The sequence below is a fragment of the Desmodus rotundus genome, chromosome 3, assembly GCF_022682495.2.
Source record: "Desmodus rotundus isolate HL8 chromosome 3, HLdesRot8A.1, whole genome shotgun sequence".
NCBI classification, from domain to species: Eukaryota; Metazoa; Chordata; class Mammalia; order Chiroptera; family Phyllostomidae; genus Desmodus; species Desmodus rotundus.
In genome coordinates, this window is record NC_071389.1 from 153,300,996 (window position 1) to 153,320,435 (window position 19,440).

Genomic DNA, 19,440 nt, shown 5'->3' on the forward strand with positions numbered 1-19,440 from the left:
TTATATATCTGTCAGATACTTAGGCAGGTAAAATGAAGATACTTCTTTTTATACATTCTTAATTAGTAACATACAGACCTCTTGATTTCAACTGTTCCTTTAGAATATTAGGCTCCATAAACTCTTATTTCCACTAGCAGAAACTGACAAATATCACGTGCACTTTAGCTCTGCACACACTATTACTAAGATAAGGTTAGCTGGTGAGCCCACAATAACATGTAGATAAACATCTGTTTACCTACAGCTTTTGATCTAAGATCTAAGATCTGATCTTAGCTACCAAACCACTGAAGTAGTAACTACTGCAGAGCGGAGTATATTAACATTTTAACATCCTGATAAAAATATCCTAGGGAGCCAGAGGTTTACCTATATTTTACTATTGTACATTCATGTTTACTCTTCAGTAAAAGCTATCTTACAGAAATATAATTAAACGCCATGCTTCCCTTTCCGTTCCTAACCTCCCACTTTTATCTCCTCTGCCCAACACGGCTGCAGGCTGAGGTGCTGATGTGCACAGTGTGGGTGTGGTGGCAGCAGGATCTGAAAGGCCAGATTTTGACTCTCACATGAGGCATACAGGAAACCAGGGGCCTTTCCTTAACTTCTCAGTTAATTGAAAAAACATTGATAAAACATAATGATTTCATGTTGAAATCAATCACGACAGTTTAACATGACTGACCATCAATCAATTACTCTTGCCTTTAGCCTCCTAATTCAGTGCTATAACCTAGGACTGCTAACGTATTAGGCAAAGGGGTAAAATTGACTATTTGTTTTTTCTATATAGCAACTCACATATTCTTATTTGCATCTTGAAGTCATAGGAATATGGCAAATGCCAAACATGCTATTTATGTCTGCTTACAATCCAACAAATTACTTTTTTTTGAAATAAAATTAAGATTTTTATTTGAAATAAAGAACTGTTAAATTTAATCATTGAAGTGAACAGTTAGAAACTAACATGACTGATAGAAATATGTGCTTATAATCCAGCAAATTTCTGAATTAAGTATCCCCTCAGAGGTGTTACAGGCCCAAATCAGACCCCTAAAGCTAAAAAGGAATGCAGGGGACTCTAGTGAAGAGAGTCCCTACAGAAAGGCAGTATAGCTTAGTGATTCAGAGCGTGGACTTCAGAATCACAACTAGTGTGACTCTCATCTCTGCCACAATTCTTAACTTTCCCGAGCTTTACTTTCCACAGCTAGGGGCAAAATTTCGGGATCACATTTGTAAAACTTAAAAATTAGCTAATATTTTAGCTTTTAGTAGACACTCAATAAATATTATTCTTATTATCAGAACCTTCCCTTATAGGACTCACTTTGTTCTACCCTCACAAGTGGGATTCTGATCATCTTGACTTCAGATCGTACGTTCAGAGGAAGTGGAGGTACACTATTAAGAATTACTTAGGAGACCTCCAGTCAAGATGGCAGCATAGGCAGACGTGGCTTGCCTCTGCTCAACCACATCAAAATTACAACTAAAATAAAGGACAACCATCACTCAGAACTGTTAGAAATAGTGTTGAATGGAAGTCCAACAACTATGGAATTAAAGAAAACACATCCATCCAGACTGAGCTAGCAAGCTGGTGCCACATTTGAGACTCCACCCACTTGACTTACGGGCCCACATAAGCTGCTTTTCCATATGAAGGACTGGTCTTGGCTCACGCTTCAAGACTTCCTAAATCCTCTAAAGCAAGCAACAGCCAATCTCAGTGAGCCCTAGGCCCAGCACTAACAGCAGCTAGCCAAGATTCACAGCTTGGCTTTGCCTGGGAATCTCCAAGCCCAGCACAAGTGGCAGCCATCAGAAGTTTGCTCTATAGCTCAGGTAGGGTGGCCCTGGGCAAAACAAAGGTGGGGGCTGACCTTGCCCTGCTCCACCTGGGAAACCCAAAGGATAGCACACCCAGTAGACAGCTACAGACCGCACTGGAGCACCATCACTCTGCCTCTGCACAGCTGATCCTCCACAGAGGTTGGTTCTAAGTGGTCACAGCCAATCCTTGCAGTGGACTGGCACGAGGAAATCCCTTCCATTGACCTGACAACAGCAATCAAGGCTCAACTACAGGAGGAGGATGTACTCTGCCCACACAAAGAGCTCACCTCGAGTACCCTGTTTGTGTGATAGGGGAGGCTGTGCCATTGGACCCTACAGGACACCTACTATGTTAGACCACACTACCAAGACACACAGTCAAAGCAGCTCTACCTAATGCATAGAAACAAACACAAAGAGGCTGCCAAAATGAGGAGACAAAGAAACGTGGCCCAAATGAAAGAACAGACCAAAATTCCACAAAAAGAGCTAAATGACATGGAGATAAGCAATCTATCACATGCAGAGTTCAAAACACTGGTTAGAAATATGCCGAAGGAACTTAGTGAGGACCTCAGCAGCATAAAAAAGATCCAGTCAGAAACGAAGGATCACTAATTGAAAGAAAGAACAATTTACAGGGAAACAACAGTAGAGCAGATAAAGCTGAGAAACAAATCAATGATTCCGAGCAAAAGGAAGCAAAAAACAAACATGTAGAAAAACGTGAAAAAAAAATCCAAAAAAATGAGGATAGTATAAACAGCCTCTGGGACAACTTCAAGAGGTCCAACATTCATGTCATAGGGATGCCACAGAAGAGAAAAAGCAAGAAATTGGGAATCTATTTAAAAAAATAATGAAAGAAAACTTCCCTGATTTGGTGAAGGAAATAGATATGCAAGTCCAGGAAGCACAGAGAGTCCCAAACAAGATGGATGCAAAGAGGCCCACTCTAAGACACAGCATAATCAAAATGCCAAAGGTTAAAGATAAAGAGATTCTTAAAAGCAGCAAGAGAAAAGCAGTTAATTACCTACAGGGGAGTTCCAATAAAATTGTCAGGCTAGAAGGGATTGGCGAGAAACATTCAAAGTCATGAAAAGCAGGGAGCTACAGCCAAGATTGCTCTACCCAGCAAAGCTACCATTAGAATCAAAGGGCAGATAAGGAGCTTCCCAGACAAGAAAAAAGTAAAGGAGTTCATCATCACCAAACCATTATTATCTATTTAAGGAAAAGAAGTTCAAAAAATGGCAAAATGGCAAAACAATAAAATGGCAAAAATACATTACCTATCAACAATTGAATCTAAAAAACAAACTAAGCAAACAAGAACAGAGTCAGAATCATGGATATGGAGAGTGTTTTGGTGGTTGCTAGACTGAAGAGGTGAGGGAAATTAGGAAGTACAAATAGGTAGTTACAGAATAGCCGTGGGGATGTAAGGTACAGTATAGGAAATGGAGCAGCCAAAGAACGTATCTGCAAGACCCATGAACATGAACAACAGGAGGGATTGCCTGAGGGAATAGGGGGTGCTGGGTGGAGGGGGCAAAGGGGGAAAAAATCAGGACAACTATAATAGCATAATCAATAAAATATAATTTAAAAAATTAAAAAAGGAAAAAAGAATTACTCAGAAGAGGGACCCAATAATAAACTCAGGGAAGCCTATTCTACAGAGTCCCAGCCCTCCCTGCTTTCAGTCACTTGATAACTATTCTTACGTTACTTATCTTTGTAAAGAATAATTCTAGAGAAAGTATCATGCTGAAAGAACTCAGCTTCTTGAATTTATAATTTTAATATTACATATTCAAAGCCAGCATATTACCTGGTTGCTTTTGCCGGGGTTTTGGCAAATTGGTCACACATGTATGTGGACACATGAGGATATTGCATGGATGTAGAGATCCTTCCAGAAAGAGATGTTTTGTTTGAGATATATGAATCCCTCCTAGTGGAGTTTTTGGCAAGGTATTGGCAGGCACCAGGGCAAGACAATAAACCCCCACTTGATGAATGCTATCGATTGCCTAGAAAAATAAAAAGAAAAGTATTCAGTGAGATTAACTTTACTACATTTGACATCATCCTTACATAATTCATTACTCTGCTCCAGGATTTTTCTTTCTCTATCCATTCTATGCTAGGTCTAGAATCTGGGAGATTATTAAGATCCCATATGTCTAAGTGTAACCAACCCTTTCAGGGATGGTAGAGGTCAACAGAAGGGTAAGATGCAAACTAAGTGGGCAGAGATGAGCACTGACTCGCAAGCCTCAGTATGGTCCCTCTTGAGTCATAACGTAAGAAATTTATTTTGGTTCTTTTAACATTTTAGCTCCCTAGTATGGATCAATTAAACTGAGGTAAAAGTATTTTTATTAACACAACAAAAGCCCTGTAATTGGGCCCCTGCTTAAGTGGTTCACCAAGTGAGCAGGAATCCCCTCCGCAAAACATCTGGGCAAGGCCCACCGCACACTGAGCACTGAGGGCCACCAGCCCTGAGTGCGCCTCTGCTCCCGGTCACGCTCCTGTGTGCCTGCTGAGCGCCAGCCTCGCTTGCTTCTACATCTTTTATGTCAGTTGTTCTTGTTATTGTTCACATAACTCAATTAACCATTAAATCAACTGATAAAATATGAGTGTAAAACAACAGAAGAGAGTTATGCTTTGGAAAGATTCATTAAAGATGAGCTCCTAAAAAACTACTACTGATAGGTATGGGAAAGTGAATCCTAAAAGGTAAGAATTATATGTTTCAGTCCCTTTTCAAATACTTCAATTTAAATTATTTTTTAAAGAGAATTTTTATAAGTTTATTCATGCCAAACTGAAAACATATGCTGGGAGCAAGACCTCAAAAGCTCCATAGAGTAACAGCTCTGCAGTTCCTTTCATGCATTTGAAATTAAGGAGAAGACACAGGAAGGTTACATGAAGGTTGCTTCAACCACCTTTTGAAACTAACTGACCGACCAAACGTACCAGTTGAGAGGGTTCTATTGCATTACCCACAGGTCTTGGTGAAAAGGAGACACAGCCTTAAAAGGAGAATGCACCAACGGTCATGACAGACCGACAAGGTCTTTCATTGAAACAACTTGAAAGGGCAAGAGAATAAACCTGAAAATCAATACTCCTCGTGCTCTCCTACCAGTCGACTGAGACAACTGGGAAATGGCAAGTCTGGCAGAGTTCCTACGTCTCTGGTATCTTAGAGTACACAGAAAGTTGGCAAATGACATGTGGCCCGGATTCGCTACTGAATACAGCATCTGGTTAAGCTGTCTACTGACCACCTTCCTTGGAACGTGCTGAGCTAGGTATTCAGTTTCTTATACACGGACCTGGAATGAAACCACCTCTGGGCTCTACCTACCAGCGCATATGCTACCCTTACTGTTCCACTACGAATCCAAGCTCCAAGCTAAGAAGCTACAGAGACTGGGAAAATAATGCCCTCGTTTCATGTCCAAATCAGACCCCAAATGACTTTTATAAGAATTTAGATTAGTAAATTAACACACTGTTTAATTCCTATAAGTTGTTTTCCAGGAAAGAGTAACATACATCTTAAGGAACTTCAGTTTCCTGTAATAGGAAAAAACATAATTTACTATAAGATTCAACCATTATGCCCCAAAGTTCATTCTGAATGAAATAAGCAGTTTGTTTATTTGTTTGAAAATATGAATAGTATAAAAAATGTTCTCTTTGCAGGCCTGATTCTTAGCCACCTTTCAGAGATCAACCCAGTCCCACCTTCTTCATTGTCTTTTCTGTCTAGTGTATCTTCAGTAGATTCTCTTCCTTTTCGCTGACGATCCACTAGAAATAGCCTATCTTATAGCAGCTGATAATTCAGAATCGCAGACCCTGAGGGCAGGAAGAAAGCTAAAAGGTCATCTAGTCCCATCCCTCATCTCATGCTTGCATCATTTCTACCACATTACCACTGGCTGGCAGTTAACAAGCCCGAACGCCCCAAGCAGACAAGCTATAGATGTTGGCAACCCTCCCAATGACATGTCAGTTGCTATGGCGAGGACAGTCCATGTTTTCTCTAGACCCTCCACTTATCCACCACACACTTACTGAGCCTACTGCGAAGATGTGCTGGCAGAGCCAAAGGGCTCTGGGGACCGAGCAGGGAAAAAAGATAAAATATTGGCCTTCATGGGGCTTATAATAGTGGATATAGAAAACAATAAATATAAACACACTCACATGGTGATAAATTCTAAGTAGAATAGAGTGGGCCTCTCTAAACTCCTTCTTGGTGATTATGCTGATGATCACCAATTTTGCTATTAATAAATAATAATCACCATCATTTACTGAATACAGGCACTAAAACATTTCAATTAATTATCTAATTACTATCATTTAATGCTCCTAATAGCTCTATAATATAAATAACTTTATACCCACTTTGTAGATTAGGAAATAAGCTCACTGAGGTTATGTAACATGCCTAAAGGCATGTATGTGGTGGGGAGTAGAGCTGGGATTCAAACTGTGATTCTACATGAAGACGAGGTAAGCGCCTTTCACCACTCGGGCCTGGCCCCTCTAGGAACACAGCCCTCATCCTGAACCCAAAGCTTTCTCTTCCCCTGGTGGTTTATGTCACCTAGATCTCGAACTCCATGGTAAAACCCCTGCAGAGCAGAAACAACAGCCCATGTTTTCTTGGACCCCTGGCACTCCAGGTACCACTTTTAACGTCAACTGGTCAGACTGTTGACAAGCGGATCGATGCTGTCAAAGCTGTGTTCCCATGTGGACAGTTAACACTTTCGTGAGTTGTAAACACTCAGGAACAAAAAAGTGAAAGAATTTGCTGAGGCAAGTTAATTCAATTATTTTTGGCAACCTGAGCAGAAAAATACTACATGGTCCACAAGAAGAAATGGTATCGATTATCTAATTTTGCTAATAGTACCCAGAATATTTAAGTAGTGATTGGCAAGAGAAAAAAATAAGGCGGCATTAACTAGTCCATGAAGAAGATGCTAAGCAGTGGCTGCTGCCACCTCTGACAACAAAGCCACTGCCCTGACAGAGATGCAAGGTGTGCTCACCTGCAGCACACGGCTCATCCACTGGAAACTGTCTTCCTCGGTAGCGTCGGGTCTTTGTTCCGCAACCACCACAATGCGCTCATCATAAAATACAGACACAGAAAACACAGCAATTCTAAGAGAGACAGATCAAACACATCAGGACTCCCTTCACAACCAGTCCTACTTGCTTTGCTCAGTCGGAATACAGAGAAGAGACAACCCCACTGCACTAGCCAAGAATGAGTATAGAAAAGAAAATGTACAATCATTACTATCAAAACAAGGACTCGAACCACATGTATTAAGCACCACTGTTGTGAATGTCGGGACTCAGTGATAAAAAAGACAAAGGCCCTGTCTTTGTGAGGTTTGCATTTCAAGAGACAGGACAAACAAATAAATATAAAATAATGTCACGTGATGTACACTGGGAGAAAACTAAGGGAGGGCAAGGGGGTGGAGTGGTGTGCGGGGTGTACTATGAAGGCAGGTGGCTGGGGAAGCACTGCCCTGACGAGCGGACACTGGAGCAGAGACCTGAATGGAGTGAGGACGTGAGCCACGCGAAGATCTGGAGGAAGAGGTTTCCGGGCAGAAGGAACAGAAAGCGAAAAGGTTCTGAGGTAGGAACGAGCTTGGCAGGTTTGAGGAACAGCAAGAAGGCCAGTGTGCCTGGAGCAGAGTGGTGAAGCAGAGAGTGGTGGGGAGAGGTCAGAGCCAGGCCAGGGCGGTCACAGAGGACCTGGTAGGCCAAGGGGCGCGGGATGTTTTGAGTGAGGTCTCCGCTCAAATGTCCCCTTACTAGTAATGCCTTCCCAGGCTGGCAAGCACACCCCCACCCCTCTGTGTTTTTTCTGCATAGCATTTGTAATCCTCTCATATGTTATCTATTTCCCTCTGTGGTTACTGTCTGTTTCCCCTAATGAGAATGTGAGCTTCACAAGGCCTGTTTTGTTCAATACCACATCCTGAGTATTTAGAATAGTGGCATACAGTTGGCACCCAATAAATATTTGTTGAATGAATGCATAAAAACATTAATTGCAGAGCTGAATATACCTGCACCCATGATCATGTCCTTTCCTTCCTTTCATCTACACATATTTATTGAATACCCACTGTGTGCCAGGTACTGTGCTGAGTGTTGGGGATACAGCTGGGGCCAAAGACAGAAAAGTCTAGCGCCCATGGAGTTTACACCTCATGGGAAGCTACACCATGACAAAAACTACTCGTTCCAGGAACTGGTTCTCTATTGACTTATTTTTCTTCCTCAAAAACTAAAGGGACACCAAGATTGCTTTAAAAACATATATCCATGGTTGTAAACTACCAAATAGGACATCAAGCATTCAAGTATGAACCAAAATCTTTTCTTGACTCAGTAAGAGAGGCAAAAAGGATATCTAGTTGACTTCATCCATGGAATTTGAAATTAGCACTGATGTACTAAGTGTCTGTGCTAAAATGATATAATAATTTAGTTAGAGATGAGTAAGAGAAACAATTCTTAGGTGTAAAACTCCTGCAGAGTAGCATCTACCTAATTAGACTGAATGGGACTACTGTACTGAATGAATGTAGGAAGTTCAACACCTTAGGATTCTCCTCAGGACTCAACAAATATTAGTAATTAAAAACTGAAATACAGGGTATCACTGTCTTATGTCTCTCAATTATAGCCAAGGAATCAGGCATTTAAAGACAAATATTCAAAGCCTGGTTTCTGCTATGCTTTACCAAAAATAACCTAAATCACTTGAAAGAGAATCTACAGAATACAACTCAAATCACCCAACAGATATGTTCAGATTCTACTGAAAATACTGTGAACTGCACTGTACTGAACTGTGCAGCACTCACCTTCCTCTGTAAACAGTCTTCATTGATTCAACAGCCAATCCAGTAGCAACGATGTCATCGGCATTGTGTCTCCGACCACTGACCATCAGTAGCCCATCCATTTTTCCAACCACAAACACCAAGCTGCCCTGAAAAATAATAAGGGTTTATCTTTTCATAATTGAAATAGCAAAACAGACATTTTACTTCCTGTCTTGAAATAAATCTCAGGAAAAATTTATGAAAACAATACCATACTCTATGGGTTCTAAGAAAGTGTTTCACATCTCAGCATCTTGGAAATCAGTTGGGAAAAAAAAAATCAGTGGCATCTTCTAATTAAGGGATCTTACAGTGCATAAGTGAATCTGTTCATATTTATTTTTTTTAAAGATTTTATTTATTTATTTTTAGAGGGAGGGGGAGGAAGGGAGTAAGAGTGGGAGAGAAATGTCAATATGTCGTTGCCTTTAGTACGTCCCTTACTGAGGACATGGCCCATAACCCAGGCATGTGCCCTGACTGGGAATTGAACTGGCAACCCTTTGGTTTGTAGGCAGGACCCCAAGCCACCAAGCCACACCAGCCATGGCTTTTTTTTTTAAGATTTTATTTATTTATTTATTTTTGAGAGAGGGGAAGGGAGGAAGGGAGAGAAACATCAATGTGAGAAACATTGATTGGTCGCCTCCCATATGTGCCCTGACCAAGGACTGAACCTGCAACCCAGGCACGTGCCATTCACCAAGAACTGAACTGGTGACCCTCCGCTCTGCAAGACAGTGCCCAACCAGTCAGGGTTGTGCAACCCCGGTCAGGGCCCATTCATATTTTCCTTAGGGAGGAATTTCAGAAGAAAGCAACTAGGCTGGCACACAAGCAGTTTATTTCTGCAGCAATGATTATGTATCAGTTCATCTTCTGTACTTATTCATGGGATGGAGGCAGAGGAGAAAAATGTTAAGTCAATTAATAATGGAATGAATTAGGAAGAGATAAAACAGTTTTAATGTGAGAACCACTGTTCCAGGTTTATAAGGGTAATGCTGTTTCCATCTGCCAAGATCACAAGCAGGCGACTGGCGAAAGGTCAAAGGAAGAGTGGCAGCCTCTCCTTTCCAGTAAGATAACCCAGCTGCAGGAAGGTATGCTGTTAGTGCCCTAAAAGCATCACCGCATAAATAATTTTATTACTTAATTACTGTCAATAATTCTCCCAGACCCACTTGCAATAAATTAACTTTTTTCCATTCGTTACAGAATTCCCGAATTTCCTGTACCATGTCTATGTATTCATAACCTAGCTGCCTCCACGTGGATGTCACTATGTGATGCACTGAGTGCAGCGCAGTGCCACCCCTCACTGGGCTATGTGACACACAACCTCTAGTCTCAAGAAGCCACTGGTCCATCCCAAAAGACAGAAGAGAACGAGTCATTTCCAAGGTAGTGTGAAAAACGCTACAGTGGAGATGAATAGAGAATGAGACAGTCACTGCTAGTCTCTCATGTCTGTTTCTTCATTTCTTTCACAGTAACAGAACGTTTAGCTGGGCATGACTGCCCAAAATAAAGATGGCATTTCATCCTCCCTTGCAGCCAGCTGAGCCATGGGACTAGTTTAGAACAATGAGCTGGAAGTGGAAGTGTTGCTCAGCAGCTTCAGGGAATCTTCCTTAAGAGATAACAGGACTGCACACTTTCCTCTGTCCTGTTTCCGGGAATGCAGATGTGATGGCTGGAGCTCTATCCTGGACGCAAACAGTGGAGTGGTAAGCTGAAAGGAGCTTGTCCTTAAGAGTTCCTTGGTGCTGAGTGAGGAAGTGAAGATAATAGGTGTAGAATGCTCTTTCTAGTAGAGTGATTCTCTTAGAATTATGTCCTTACTCCCACCATCGTCCCTACACGCTGGGAAAGAACTATAATAAAATGAGATCTTTTCTTATGTAACTTAAACCATTATGAAGGAAAGAGAGGGTAAGGAGGTGGTTAGAGATGGACGGAGGTGTATGGGCCTAACTCTGGTAGTGAGTACCTATGACTTAAAAATAAAGTCCAAACTCCCCATTTGGCACACAAAGCCTGCCACGGTCTGGCCTTCTGCCTTCCTCGTTGGCTCATGGAGCTTGCTGTGAGCTCTCTGAAAACAGGCTTTGTGCCCTTCTTGTCTCTACAAACCTAATGCCTGTAAAGACCATTTGCTGAAAAACATATCACTTTTGTCAAAGAGTTTAGCAAAAACAAAGAATTTACTATCATGCAAATTGTGTTGCTGATCATTTGTATAAAAAATGTGTTACTTATTTATTATGGTTTCCTTTTGCTATTAAAGAAGCTTTTTTCAGCACACATCTAAATTACTGAAACATATTAATCAAGTCAAAGAAAGGTAGCAAGAATAACTGAGAAGAGTTTTGAAAATAAAAATGATTCAGTTTAGAGGCGTAAAATGAACTTTGATAACAGATGCAATAAACATTAGCACACTTATGACATTCTACAGGAACTGCTCTAAATGTAAGTTAAGCAGCCCTGTGGTACTCGGACTAATCAGAATTTGTTCTGTTCTGTGAACCTGAGTCCACATATTTGAATAAGATGCACCAAACAAACACGAAAGCATCACTTACTGGCCCTACAAAGCCCAGCAATCCTGACCGGATGAATGGCACGTCCCCAACAGGAGAGCCTGCAGAATTCACTGGAATCACCTAAAAGACAGAAAAAAGAAAGTGACAATCAGATTTTGTTCTTATTTGAGAATCTCTCATGCATGTGAGATCTCTGGACTCTCTCACGTGATCAGGGTTCCTGTACGTATGTATGTATTAAATTTGTATCTTCTCTTGCAAAAAAAAATGTATTTGATTTTTTTAAGCCTTGAAGTCTTAAACAAATTATATGCCACAAGAAATACATACTAAAATTATATAAATAGTGAATACAGGAATCCTCTCCCCCCTTAAGAGATAACAATCATTTACAATTTGTTGTTTATCTCTCTGGACTTTTTTTACATGCATATATTAGCATATCAAGAATTGCCTTTTTTTTGATTTGAGAGAGAGAGAAGCCGACACTGATTCGTTGCTGCACTTAGTTTTGCACACACTGGTTGATTCTTGCGTATGTCCTGACCAGGGCATGAACCTTGGTGTACTGGGACAGCGCTCTAATCAACTGGGCTATGCGGGCGGGGCTAAGATTCTTTTTTTAGGGGCTAAGATTTTTTTTTTTTTTAGGGATCATATTATATCTACTGCTTTGCAGCTTGCTTTTCACATACTATATCTTGGATACCTTTACAAGTTGGTAACAGTCTATCTAGCTCATTTTGTACAATAGTTCTCTAACATGCCACTGCATGGAGGTCAGTATAGCATAGCCCTTGGAGTCAAATGTAAGTTCAATTTCTGGCTCTGCCACTAACTAGTAATGTGGACCTTAGGCAAGTTCCTGAACTTCGTGAAACCTGTGTTTCTTTTGCCATAAAATGAAACTCCCAATGCCTCTAGCACACAGGCTTAGAGTAAAGAGTAAGAGAATGTAAACAGACTTGCAGACATAAGCAGTGGCTGGCCCAGAGTCAGGACTCAGGAAACTATTAGCATTAGTAGCTATTATAAAGTAGCAGTCTTTATGGCTATGTAGGTCATTTCAATTTTTCACTACTACAAACAGTGCTTACTGAATATTCCTATACATATTTGGTGCATTTGTATAAAAAGCATGAATCTTCCAAATTTTAACAGGCAGCCCTACAAAACCGTTGTATCAGCCCTGGCCAGTGTGGCTCAGTTGGTTGGAGTGTTGTCCCACAGACCAAAGGGCTGTGGGTTCAATTGCCAGTCAGGGCACATGCCTAGGTTTCGGGTTTGATCCCCAGTCAGGGCACGTATGGGAGGCAACCAATCGATGTTTCTGTCTCACATCAACGTTTCTCTCTCTCCCTCCCTTTCCCTCTCTCTAAAATCAAAGAGCATGTCCTTGGGTGAGGATTAAAAAACAAAAACAAAAACATGTTATATATCATTTTATACTCCTCCGACAATATAGCAGAATGTCTGTTTTTTCTATACTCTAACAAATACTATACGTTATCAGTTTTTCCAAACTTTGCAAATCTGATAGGCAAAAAAACCCCCAAAAACCAAAAACCAAAAAAACCCCGAAAAGAAAGATATCCCGTTGTTATTTTAACTACATTTCTTTCTTAGCACTATGGATGAATTTTCTTTCCTTTGTTTACTGGCCATTTATATTTCTTTTATAAATAATCTATTCCTATCTCCTGTTTACTTACTCTATTTGATTGGTATTCTTTCCCTCTAATTTTTAAGATTTTTTTTTCATGTAAGGAACAATTATAACAAGAGCTAACATTTATTAAGTGCTTATTATGTGCCAGCCATAGGACCAGTTATTTTACAGTTAACCCTCAAGACAACCCTATGAAGACGGGATTTATAATTTCCATTTTACAGATGAGAAAGTGAGACACAGGAAGTTTCATTTGCCTCAAATCAAACAGCTAATAGTGGGGGGTCAATGGAAAATTAGCTCTTTGCTATCATATGTATTAAAAAGTTTTTCTTACTGCTAGCTTATTTTTGAAATATGCTTTTATTTTCTGGCCAGTCATTACTACTAGGTCTTTTGTCCTTGTGAAATGTTAACCACGTTTGGAAAACTCTTCAGGATTTATATATAAGAATCCAGCAGGAAAAATATTAGAAACTTCAATTTGAAAAATCAAGGCAATAGTTTTGTCCTTTTTTAGTTAGGATTTTTATTCTACCTATTATTTAATTTATATGCAGATTTCAAAGTTTCTTCATTACTGTGGGCTTAGCCATTTGGCATTAACTCTGAGAATTTTGATTAGTCAGGTGTCCTCATAGGAAAGGCAACATAACAAAATATTATCAGTATCTTCAAAGATTGCTCGAGGATCTTGTTTGTAGTAAGTAAAATGCAATGAAAAATTCAGGTGTTAGAAATATATGTAGTCTAAGCATTTTTTCCCCCAAGCACTTTTAAAATAAGAGAAATAGGGTATGATTTAAATTAGTAAAATGTATATGTACTAGAATTAGTCACCTGAAAGTAAACCTGGCCGTATATGCTTGAAGAGTTTATTAACATCTACTCCAATTAAGGTTACTTGGTCTTAACACTTGGCAATAGGGCAAGAAGGCAGCAGAAACAGTGATGATGATGGTAGTAACAGACAGACATTTAATAATTTATATTATACCGTTTTACACTGTATAAATACAAATGATGGTCAGCTCCGGAATTCTAAACATTGTTTCAGATACCACATCATTTATAAATGTAACATCCTCCCACCAGCTACGACGATCACTACATAATTATATGCCCTGATTTTCAAATGAATGGGCAGATAGATATGCCCTGCCACACTGAGAACCACTGGCTTAAATTACAGAAAAAGGAAGTTTGAAGAACAAAAAACTGGCTATGGTCCTATAAGCCCTATCTAGTAAGAAAGGGACATGGCCCATAAATTGGAGTTCTCTGTTCCCTAAAAGGTACTGAGGCAGGTTAATACAAAGTATAAAATATAGACAATTAATTATGCCTGCTCTGATTTCCAAGCTCACCAGGAAAACTTTCATTACAATGTGGCTTCACATGCAGAGCTGCCTGCAGGGAAGCCATGTGCTAGTTACACTAGAGTATGAGCTGTATCAGGAGCTCTGTTTGTTCTCCTGATGCACCCAACACACCTAGAATGGTGCCAGACCCACGGAAGGTTCTCAATAAATACTCGTCTCACTGAAAGTTTGAATGATAGGAGCAATCTGCCCCTGTGACAGAACAGTTCTATTTTATTAGTAACCTTGCACTCTGGTTTACACCCGTCTTTATGAGCTCGGTTAACTTGAGTCAATACTTACGAGATAGACCCATTGTCACTATACACTCTCAAAATTAAACTTTGGGGCTTATCAAAGCTCAAACTATGGAATATCCACCAGAGGAATTCTTGTGAGGCCTCCTAGTTATTTATTTATTTACGTATTTATTAATCAGATAAACAGCTCTACCTTCTGTGTACCAGGTACTTGTTCTAAGTATTTTATAAACATTAACTCACTTAGTTCTCACAACTATCCTATGAGTTAGGTACTATAATTACTCCTTTTTTAAATACAAAGAAATCGGGGCACAAAGAGGTTAAGCAATTCACCCAACGTGCTAGTGAGCGGCAGAGCTGGGATTCGAACTAGGGCAGTCTAGCTCGAGAGTACATGCTCTCAACCCACTATATTATGTTATTTCCCACCAGCCAGCTCATCTGGCCCTAGTGACACTTGCATGAAATACTCCTTGCAATGCTTTAATATCATGTACCTCGAATGTATTTTTGGTCACACCAGCGAGCCCAAAGTACATCATGCCTCTTGTCCTGGAGCTGACACAGATTTCTCCAATCTCATCTGTTTTGCAGAGCTGGGGAGGTCCTTCGGGTCTCACAATGCACATCATCCCTGGTGCACAAAAAGTTCAGTTAAGACACAGAGATCCTGGGAAACCTTTGCTTCATGCTTGCGAACCCAGGATAGTTTGGTACTTACTGAGGGGCATCAAGTAAGAGTACCAAAAAAGAATGTTAAAAACAGACCTGAAACTACAAAGGTATATCTGAAATTTCCATCTTTTAACCCTGATGACAAGTAATGTTTTAAATTCAGCAAAAAAGAAAAATCCACATAACAGAAACAGACCGAAGCTTTTAAAGACACTGATATTAAAAATGACTGCAAAGTCCAAAGAAACAGGTTAAGTTAACTGACCCCTGGGCAGACCCAGCTCACTCCTGCATGGTAGCCATGTGCTCTTTCTGCGAGCCCCTTGGCTGGCAGGCACGGTGAGGGCTGGTCAACTTTACTCAGTGCCTCACTCTCCGTGGGAACAGCTGTAATTAGCACTCACAACTGAGTCACACAAGACTGTTGGAAAGTAGGAGTGTGATTAGAATTACTCAACTGTTAAGAGGTTTGAGAAACTAAGTGACTAAGTACTAAATTTTAGATTCCTGGTTTTGGATCCCGTATTTTTATCAGTCTCCACTATCACTAATGACACATCTTTATGGAAAAAATAAATGGTTCTCCTGAGAACTCACCACCAGGCATTACATGTCCTACATCCTGGACTGTTAGTGCTGAGTTTTTATCTTCAGTATTGACCCGTATTACCCCATAGCTCAATCCATTCATTGAGAGAATGGCTCTTCCTGGCAAAGGGGCCCCTGGAACTCCAGGCCTGAAAACAAAATAAACTCATCAAATTTAGTAAATGAAATATGAAGAGAAAAATAGGAATATGTAGGGAAGCAAATTTCCTCTTGCTACCCCCCTCACCACACACACACACACACACACACACACACACACACACACACTCTATCCTCATTTTCTCTACCAAAAACATACCAAATTAACCAAATTCACTTGTACAAAGCATGGTCAAGTTTCATTCCAGTGGGAAAAGTACATTTTAATCTATTTTTAAGAATATACTGGTCTTGGGTATGCTATATATGTACTTTGCATACTTAAGATACAGTCAAGAATAGCTTATTTCTAGTCTAAGATGCTGAGGAATCTGAAGACAAAACAACACAGACAAAAAATTCACAAAAATGAGATGAGAATAATTAAATTTTCAGTTTACCAGTTACTCTTAGTGCAAGAGAGGGCGAAATAAATGAGATGATTCAAGCTGCTTTACAAAGTCATTTCCACTTTTAGGCTTACGAAGCAGAAAATGAGTTAACACCCCTGCCACTGACGGGTGAGCACCGCGCACTGGAGCAAAGCTGTACCACACGGCAGGAGCACTGACGTGCTGAATGATACCTGCGGATCGCCACAGTCATGGCCTCTGCAGAAGTGGCACAGGGACAGATGGCCTCAGGTTTCAGCCCATGGCTCTGGAACAGACTCAGGAAAGCATCGCAGGACGACACAGACCCTAGGAGTTGGAACAGATCAACTTGAAAACTGAAATTGTGATTTTCTTTACTGCAGGAAACTGGTAAGGAATAGAAAGCCAATACAATTGTTTCTCATGAGAACCCTCATTGTATTGGGTTGGGCAAAAAGTTTGGTTTTTTCTGTACAATGCTCTAGTGGCACTTAGCTGTCTTTAACATCATTTGAAACAATTGTTAGAATGTATTGTGACAGCTGTCATAGCAGTGTGCATTTAAAAAAAACTTACCAAAACTGGTGAATTTTTGTGTAGCCATTTTAATACTGAAGATGGAAGAAAATACACAACATTTTCGGCATATTATGTTTTATTATTTCAAGGTAAAAACGCCACTGAAACTCAAAGAAAAAGATTTGTGCAGTGTACGGAGAAGGTGCTGTGACTGACCAAAGGTGTCAAAAGTGGTTTGTGAAGTTCTGGGCTGGAGATTTCTCACTGGACGATGCTTCATGGTTGGATAGATCAGTTGAAGTTGACGGAGATCAAATAGCAACAGTAATTGAGAACCATCACCATTATACCACAGGGGAGCTAGCCAACATACTCAAAATATCCAAATCAATAGTTATTGGTAAAACTGAAACATGTGTCTTCTGTTTTACAGAAAAACCATATGGACTTTTTGGCCAACCCAGTATACCATTAATCCCATCCAAATATTTCACTGTGCCTGTAAGATGGGTGGTACATTTCCAGGACAAATGAATTGTCATCCACCCAGAAAAGATCATGGACACTGTTCAAAGCTAAAACTTGGAATACAGCTGCTCCTACCAAACTTCCCAGTGAATAGCAGAGATGCAGAGATGCACTGTGGCCAGTTTGGAAGTGAGCGAGCAACTCCCCCTGAAGTAATATTGTAGCCAGCACGGTATTAACACTCTGGCTAGTAAGTTCCTCCTTCTTTGTGATATTCTCTGACTTGTTTCTTATAAGGTCAATCCCATGTCTGTGTTTTATTATACCGGGATTATTAAGGTGACTACTGACAAAAATCCATTATGACAAAGAATACAGTATCTAACATTTCACCCGATTCTGCTATGTGGAAGTTCAGGATGCCTGTGCTTGTGGGAGAAAGTAGGGGACATAACAGATCTCTAAAAGCTTTTGCAAATTTGATTTCCTGCTAGGAGCAATTTACATGAAGTCCAGACACTTGGTTACATCAAGTCACCTTCTTATCATTCCTTTTAGTTATGATAGAAAAAGGATATGCATGAGTGAGCAAGGAGTGGTTTTAAGAGTACGGATCCAACAAATGATGAACAGATAAAATGTGGTACATGTATAAAATGGAATATTACACAGCAATATAAAGGGACGGAGTATGCACACATACTACAATGTGGATGAACCTTGAAAACATTATGCTAAATGAAAGAAGCCCATCGCTAAAGACCTACATAGTATAATTGCATTTATATAAAATGTCCAGAATAGGTAACTCTCTAAGACAAAAAGTAGAAGAGCAGTTGCCTAGGAGTAGGGGCACTGGGGGGCGAAATGGGGAGTGACTACTAACAGGTATGACATTTCCTTCTGGGGTGATGATGTTCTAAACTGAGACCACGGTCATGGCTGCATGGCTCTGGGAACACACTGAAACTGTCACCCTGTACACTTTAAATGGCCGAGTTTCACAGCACGTGAACTACATCTCGATACAAACGCTAAGGAGAGAGAAGCCCGAGACCCACACCCTGGAAGTACTCACAAGGATTAGCTCCATCAGTCACAATTAACATGCGGAGAGAACTCAAGCTCACATCTCTCTGGTCCCGATGTGCCATCATGGCCCAGTGCAAGTCTCGACATTTTACTAAAGCTACTTTGGCTACAATTTCAAAAGCAATAAAGTTAACACACACATACAGGCTAAGTTTGATGACATTTAATATACTATAATAAAAATTTTTACTTATTTTAAGGATCATGATTTCACTTAGAGAAAATAAACGAGGTTTCAAAGAAATTATGCCAGGAGCTCTGGGGCAGCAGCGACCACGTGGACACATGCTGTTTTGCTCACTGTGACCCGTGGGCAGGCCGTATATCCTCGCCAAGGAAGCTTTGAATCCCCAAGCACTCAATAAATCTGACTCAGGGCTCAAATTCAGGCAAATTCATCTCAACTCCTAAGAAAGGACATCACGTGAGGTGGAACTGACAACACACCCGGCTTTAGCAACTGAGCTCTGACATCTGTCAGGCCACCAAGGCACAGAACCACGTCTCTAGAAGAGCATCTGAAAATCCCCGGAATCTTAGCTCAAACAGCCACGTAATTACAGCTTAGGTGCTGTGTGTAACTACCTTTGTGGGCATGTACTCTCTGGACCCAAGAGAGAGGGCAGGTCTTCATAACAGAGTAGGGCACGCTAACGGTATGCATCTTACTCATTATATTCTGAAAAGAAAGAAAGATAAAAAGTAATCAATATTGAACACACACATAGCATTTTAAAACTGATCTGATATTTTGTTAACATTTTAATCATACATATAATAAATATTCAAATACATGCTGTTTGAAGAAAATCTGAAGTATTAACTATAAGGTTGCAGTCTCCTTGGCTATCTACCCTTAAACCTGGTCCTGTCCTCCCCTCCTCAGAGACGATCATTACTATGAATCCGGCGT

General features: G+C 40.4%; 1 protein-coding gene across 4 annotated transcripts in view; it reads right to left on the reverse strand.

Annotated features, from left to right (window-relative positions):
* The window catches only part of DIP2B (disco interacting protein 2 homolog B), a 211,119-nt gene that overhangs the window by 30,105 nt on the left and 161,574 nt on the right, over positions 1-19,440 (reverse strand). For all 4 annotated transcript variants that reach the window (XM_045184278.3, XM_045184276.3, XM_024575594.4 and 1 more), the window contains 9 exons: positions 19,113-19,206; positions 18,514-18,633; positions 16,661-16,775; positions 15,925-16,064; positions 15,150-15,286; positions 11,399-11,479; positions 8,790-8,917; positions 6,945-7,059; positions 3,686-3,887 (listed from right to left, as the gene is read on the reverse strand). In XM_045184278.3, the coding sequence (XP_045040213.2) occupies positions 3,686-3,887; positions 6,945-7,059; positions 8,790-8,917; positions 11,399-11,479; positions 15,150-15,286; positions 15,925-16,064; positions 16,661-16,775; positions 18,514-18,633; positions 19,113-19,206 (1,132 nt within the window). The remainder of the gene's footprint in view (positions 1-3,685; positions 3,888-6,944; positions 7,060-8,789; positions 8,918-11,398; positions 11,480-15,149; positions 15,287-15,924; positions 16,065-16,660; positions 16,776-18,513; positions 18,634-19,112; positions 19,207-19,440) is intronic.